Genomic DNA, 7,318 nt, shown 5'->3' with positions numbered 1-7,318 from the left:
TACCTAGCTCTAGATTTTTGGTTTATAATACCATTCTCCAATAAAGGGACCCAGAGACCTGGGTAGAAACAACAGATAAAAAGGTGGAGCAGAATATACATATATAAAACAGGCCTGAGCGAAGGGTAGTGCCAGAGAGTGAGAAAGTGTTCAAATAAACAAAAATAACATACTGATGGGAGTATGTGAAAATGACACAGGATCCAATTGAAAGAGTTCTCTAGAGCTAAGCTAGAACAATTTGAACAATAAAATAAGAAAGTATTAAAATATAAGACAAAATTTAAATTAGATACTCATGAGTCAACACTGACATAAATATATAATTGATTGGTGAAGACAGATCTCCTCTGCAGAAGAATTACAAGTGATTTATATACATACTCTGGCTTTGAGAAGGTGGAGGATAAATCTCCACTTCTTAATGTGGGCTGGGCTTAGTGGTTCCCTTCCACTAAGAGAACACAATATGATACAGCAGAAAAAAGAATGACTTTACAGTGGAAGAATCTGACAAACACTATCTTACACAGATGATCAAGGTCAACATAAACAGTAATAAGTCTTTTTGATATGTACCCTTGATAAAATGTGATGAAAATAGCGCTTTACCTCTATAGTCTTCCTCCCCCAGAAGACATAATCCCAGTCTAATCATGAGAAAACCACAATACAAATCCCAATTGAGACATTTTACAGAATATGTGGTCATTACTTCTCGAAATAGCAGAGGGCATACAAAACAAGTAAAGTCTGGAAATTTTCTCAGGTCAAAGGAGCCTAAAGAGACATGGCTACACAATACAGTTTGGTACCCTGGATGAAATCCTGAAACAGGAAAAGGTAAAAACCAAGAAAATTTTAACTAAGTATTGATTTTAATAATGTATCATATTGTTTCACTAATTAAAATAAATGGACTATATTAATGTAAGATGATAAAAATAGAGGAAATTGTGTATTAAGTATATGGAAACTCCCTGTAATAATTTCACAATTTGTCTATAAATCTAAAACTGTTCTAAAATAAATAATTTATTAAAAATAATATGCCCAAAATAAATGTGTAACATAGCACTACCAAAAGAACTGCATAATCCCAAACCAGTATGGCTAATACAATTACAAGGAACTACTATCAGCCATGAACTTAACCTTTGACCTAGCATTTGAACTCAAAGCCCATGATCTAGTTCCAAAGGCTGCATGGTGCACACATTCAGAGCAGCAATTTCTAATGAGTGTGTCACAGCGGGCACACTGCCGTGTTGAAAGAATTTTTAAAACATGCAGTACCTGCCTATTTGGTTAGGGCACTGATCTCTTTTCCCCAAGATTGTCAAATAAGAAAATGACAACAGCCAAAGCCACAATAGCTGTTCAAGGTGAATGAGTTGCAATTAACCCTATTTTTAGGGTTAGGTCGGCAAAAATATTTATTTTTTGTGTGTGCCGCAGAATTTTAGTAATTTGTTTATGTGTGTCATGAAATGAAAATGGTTGAAAATCACCAATTTAGTGTATAAATCATACAGGCAGAAAGGACACATGTAAAGAAAGGTCACACAAACATTTTGTGTTTATGTGTGCAAAAAACATTTTGAATGTAACACATGCAAAAATGACATTGTTTAGGCATTTTGGACTTGCTTGTGAAAATGCAATAATGTTGCTGAAAACTCTAAACTGAACTCTTCTCAATTCAATGTGCATGAGAACCACTTGTAGACTTTCTTAAAATTCAGAATCTATTCTGTTCAACAGAAGAAGAAACTAGGTGGTGAATATTATTTTGATCAGAAGTTTCCAGTATATAAATAGGCTTGAAAAAAGAACTCAGTTCTTGAAGGGGACAGGTAGAAATAATTGAAAACATGAAACAAAATATTTGAGTTGTTGACTTTTTGAGGTGGATGGATGACAATTCCTACAAAACTTTTAATGGTTTTTTACCTGCTGGCACATTGTCTTCTTTGGTTTACTAAGCTGTTTTCCGAAAATGTGTCTAAGAGATTTAACACTGCACAATTCAATGCAGTCAGATATCTAATATATAACGCCAAAAGGTTATTTAAGCAATTATGGCATCTAAGATTTTTAATTTTTTAATTATGTTGAATGTCAATTAGGGATTGAATTCATTGCAAAAGTAGCTGTTTTGTATTTTGATTCAGTTAAAATTGTGATTAGTATTATGCTTTAGATGCTTTTTCAAAAACTGTTCCAAACATTTTCACATTCCTTGTGGCAAAATAAAATTAATTCATTCCTGTAGAAGAGGAAAATTATTTAACCAGTTTTTTATTTACTGTACATATATTGAGTTATAGACATCAGTGTTTAGATATAAGACACAAAGCAAAGGCCTGAAAGAAGTTATGAATGAGTGAACCCAATCAATGGGGCTTTCAGAATACCCTTTCTTCAGCACTAATTTACATATTTACTGAATGTTAATATTCAGATCTAGATATGTGTGTGTGTTTTCCCCAACAGACCTAGGAAAGAAATGATGTATGTTGAGTGCAGAACTAAAATAGTCTATTCATGAAAGAAGAGGTTTTTGGTGCCCCTGTTATTGTTCTTTTGTGAAACATGATTTATTTTCCCCACTCATTTCTTTCCTGCTTCTTGTATCTCAGTGCTTAACTACAAACTTTAGATTAAAAGTGTATTCATGCATACTGTGGTAAAGTATGAGGGGTATCTTATGATATAAATGTGAAATACATTATAGAACACAGTGTTTAAGGAAAAGGAAACTTACACTGGAAGAATCTTGAATTTAAGAGTTTTTCTCTAAATTACCTAATCTAACAAGGGATGGAAGAAGGATTCTGACTTATATTGAAATTAAAAAGTATACCTTGCAGACTCACTGCTCTACATTAAAGTGAATTTTCTTTTTCTCTTAGAGAAATGATATACTAAGACTTTATAAAATTAATTATAACACTAATTTATATGTATATGGAAAATATGTTTTCTTCTTCAAATCACTTCTGGATTAAAAAAGAATATTTCAATAAATCCTAAAATATTGGTCCAAATATTGTATGATTGTCATACAGAGTGTTGCCCAGAGACCCAGAAAACTGGAGCCCATAGTTTCCAAGGCCTCTTCTGGTCCATCTTTAACTGTGCCTTGCTTCAGTTTTTGAAGCCAAGAGCATGTTCTCAACGATCTATCTAACACCTTGGACCATGTTCCAAGCCTAGAAAGAGCAACTTGATCCGTTGTCCAGATCTGACCTAGCTGCTGCAGTGGGAGTATGTACCCAGAGGCCTGACGATAGCCATTAGGTGGTTACTTGCAGGAATAGGTGCACAGAACTTAGACATCCGAACTGATGAGTACATAGGCATGCATGGAACAGAGTGGAGAGAGGTGTAGAAAGAGAATGGAGGCTACTGAAATGTTAAGGATGGATGTTTTCATGATTAAATTTCTCTCTACTACATAAAGATACTAGTTTATTCTGAAAAAATTTTGAATGTAACATGAAAAAATGACATTGTTTGTTTTAGACTTTCTTATGAAAACATAATTAATCTTTTTGGACACTTTAAATTGAACTCTTCTCAATTTAAAGTGCATGTGAATGCTTGTACACCTTCTTGAAATTCAGAATCTATTCTGTTCAACAGATCCCTGGGCCCTGGGAACCTGTGTTTCTAATTAGCTCATCTACAGATGATATTTTGAGTAGCAAGTTTCTATAAGACAAGGCAAAGCAAGGCTGGTTTTGTCTGGTGTAGTTATTTCTAACTACATTGTAGGAACAATGATATAGGGATGATAACAATTCAAATGTTTTTATTTATATTATTTTTTAATTAATGGAAATATGACTGCAAAAAATGTGCATTTATTTCACCACTTTACTGACAAGACAACTAGTTATTGCAGCTTGTTTATAATTGGCTAAGGTATTTCACAATTTGTTCTCATTCATTAATGATATTTACACTTAAATTAAAAGAAACATTTTGTTCATTTTCATTTAGGTCTTACTTTTTTTCCATAGATATAATACAATCCTACCCAAGAAATCCATTCACATGTGAGGTTTATTGAACTATTTATTTCAGATTTAACAATGGCTTTGCTGAAAATATTTTCTTCAGCGATAACAAAGGTTTATTACATTTTTGTAGAAACAACAGAAAGCATAACAAAGAAAAATAATTCTATATATTTTTATTGAAAAGGCAGACCAAATGTACAACAGGCAGAAACTAATGAAAGAAAAACATAATGGGAGAAATTCAACTGTATCAAAATTACAAGATATTTTGATGTCAGTACGTGCTATAAACATTTTGTATATCCCCTGTCATTCCCAAATGAGAAACCTCTAAATTTAAATGGTTCATATCATTTATGTCCTCTTTTACTTTAACAATTAGTTACTGAAATGTGTATTAAATTCTTATTTAAATTAATCTATATAGAATATTTTACAAAAATTTTAAAAGCCAAATCAGTTGAAATATTTCAAGGTAAACCAGATTTACTATATATTTTCTATCATATTATACCATTGACCTCATGGAATGAATTTTTCAGGTCAATTTTCCTAAATCCCCAAGGAAATATACAACTAAATTAAGTGTTCTTTATTTTTTCTAGTAGGGGATTTTTTTACATTAATTTTAAATGGCAGTAATTTTAACTTGGGGAAAATAATTCCTAGCTATTTTAAATTTTATAGAAATTTTCCTAATATGTAGGATTAATAAAATAGAATCAAATGTAATGTTATATTTAATAATTAATGAAATTTGCACATATGGTAAGTTTATTGTCTTTTTGTCACAGACTATAGTTATTTCTTATTGGGAAGGAATTTACACATTCTTAATTCATAAATTGTTTGTAGGTTCAAAGGGCAATTATACATTTAGTGAGTGGTCCACTAAATAAATCATATATTTTAAAATTAAAGGGCTCCTAAAATTTTAACAGATTTAATCCCCTCATTACTATAGACTGAGAAAAATAAAAGGAGAATTAGCTTTTATTGCATACTTCTTAAAAGAAAAAAATTTTGATCTACCTTTAAGGTGATACAAGAAGAACTGATATTAAGATACTTAAGAAAAAAGTGGAAAGAGGAATAAGGAGTTGAATATATATTTAGGGGTACACATATTATATTATTTATTTATTAATCTAAAATTTCATAAAATCATCATCCTATGCTCACACAGCCTAGATTTAATAGTGCTTCTTAGTATGACATTTAGATAAGATATTTCAATTTGTTTAAATATATTCAAATAGTTGAATTAAACTTGGAGGGATTCAAGCCTAAGTTTGAAATTATTTACCATATAATATATTAAATAACAACATATACATCACCATGTAACAGATCAAGAAGAGGATGATCTTTTACTTCAGTTTTTCCCTATCTCTTGAGGAAAGCTGTGCTGGAATACAGATTGCTATCTGTCTTTCTAATTCTATGGTTCTACTACTCAGTTAAGCACTGGCATTCAAAATAAAGGTAAATATACACACAAAGCTAAATTAATTCCCTATTCTCTGATTTTTTTATACTCTTATTAGTTTTTCCTACTAGTTTTTTTTTTATATTCCCTGACATTTCTCTTTTTTGGAAAAAAGGAATATAATGCTGTGCTCAATTTTATCAGTTTTTTCTTCAAGAACATAGGTTCAGTATGCTTATTACCCATCTAGTCTTTCAGTGAGCATGCGCTCATAAGTCAAAATGACTCTCATCCTGTGATTTCTGGACTGTTGTGTTCTACCATTCTGCAACCAGAGCAAAGTCCTTGGTGAAGTTAAGCCTTTTATGACCACTACAATTATATCCTTATTAATGTGCTCTTAAATTATGTTAGTTTTTAAAAGGTTACAACAGACTATTAGCTAGTTTTAAAAAACTATTTTATTTATTTATTTTTAGAGAGAGGGGAAAAGAAGGAGAAAGAGAGGGAGAGAAAAAACATCAATGTGTGGTTGCCTCTCACATCTCCCCCCCACCCCCTGCCAGCAACTGGGGACCTGGCCAGCAACCGGGGACCTGGCCAGCAACCCAGGTATGTGTCCTGACTGGGAATGGAACTGGTGAACCTTTGGTTCACAGGCCAGCACTTAAATCACTGGGCCACACCAGGTAGGGCAGCTGTTGTCCGGTTGTTGGATACTGTTAGTTACTTCACCTGAAGTTACATTTCTTCCATTCTTAGGGTTATGTGTTTTTTATCCTTAAAAAGAGTACATTTAGGTCTTTTTCTCCCTGAATACTTAAAGATCAACCACCATCATGTTCAAAAACACAGTAATTATCTGGACCGGGGAGTCCCTGACCAACACACTACTTCAGTGAAAACAAATGGTCACTGACGTCCTCCATCCTGGGAAGGCAGCAGCACCTAAGACAGAAATTTGGAAAAAAGTGGCCAAAATATGTAACACCACACCAGATGTCATCTTTGTGTTTGGATTCAGAAGCCAGTCTGGTGGTAGCTATATGACTGCCTTTGTCATGATTTATGAGTCCTTGGATCACGCAAAGAAAAATGACCCCAAACATAGACTTGTAAGACATGGCCTGTATGAGAAGACAACCTCAAGAAAACAGAAGAGGGACATAAGAACAGAATGAAGAAGGTCAGGGACTGCAAAGAGTGAGCTGGGGACTGGACAACAGAAGGAGTAAATATTCTTCAGAGACTTTACCTGTGGTGATTGTGCAGATTTTTCAAGAGAGGTTTGAAAAACTAAAAATTTATAAAAAATAATGTATTTTATTCCAAAATAAAATGTAATTAATATTAAGAAATATATAAATGGTCTGTAATCCTATCAATCAAGACAACAAATGTTATATTTTTTGATGAACATGTTTATGTGTTTATCACATTTATACTATAAAACAGAAAAATATTCTGTATTTATGGTTTTTCTTAATGTTGTGATATTGTGTATATATATCTCTCAAAAATGCACTTTTGTGGTTCAACAATGTTTTTATGCATTAACAAAATTTTCACTAATATTAGATATATATGACAAATATTAAAAAGTCAAAGGAACTAAATTTACTGTAAGTGTGCTATTATTATTGTGGATATAACATATTTACTAAAAGTTACAAATTATCACTGGTTTGTAAGAAAACTAAGAGCACTTTTGATAGTACATATTTATTTTATAACTAGGCACTTCAGTGTTCTTATAAATTGTCTTTTTTTTTCTAGTAAACTCTACCTAGGGATAAAAAATCACAGATTATAAATAATATTTTCTAAACTCCATTCAATTGCTATAGCTTTTATTTCTACT

General features: G+C 32.0%; 1 protein-coding gene across 1 annotated transcript; it reads left to right on the top strand.

Moving 5' to 3' along the window:
- The first annotated feature begins 6,274 nt into the window (after positions 1–6,274).
- On the top strand, positions 6,275–6,697 carry LOC114495335 (40S ribosomal protein S24-like). The gene has a single exon (XM_028510590.2). The coding sequence runs from the start codon at positions 6,366–6,368 to the stop codon at positions 6,636–6,638; it is 273 nt and encodes a 90-aa protein (XP_028366391.1). The 5' UTR covers positions 6,275–6,365; the 3' UTR covers positions 6,639–6,697.
- Positions 6,698–7,318: the final 621 nt, after the last annotated feature.

This window comes from Phyllostomus discolor, chromosome 4 (assembly GCF_004126475.2).
Source record: "Phyllostomus discolor isolate MPI-MPIP mPhyDis1 chromosome 4, mPhyDis1.pri.v3, whole genome shotgun sequence".
NCBI lineage: Eukaryota > Metazoa > Chordata > Mammalia > Chiroptera > Phyllostomidae > Phyllostomus > Phyllostomus discolor.
This window is presented reverse-complemented; position numbering and strand designations above follow the sequence as displayed.

Bases quoted from the DNA above. Each gene is read 5' to 3' on its own strand.
- LOC114495335 (XM_028510590.2), top strand. From the start codon at position 6,366: ATGGTCACTGACGTCCTCCATCCTGGGAAGGCAGCAGCACCTAAGACA.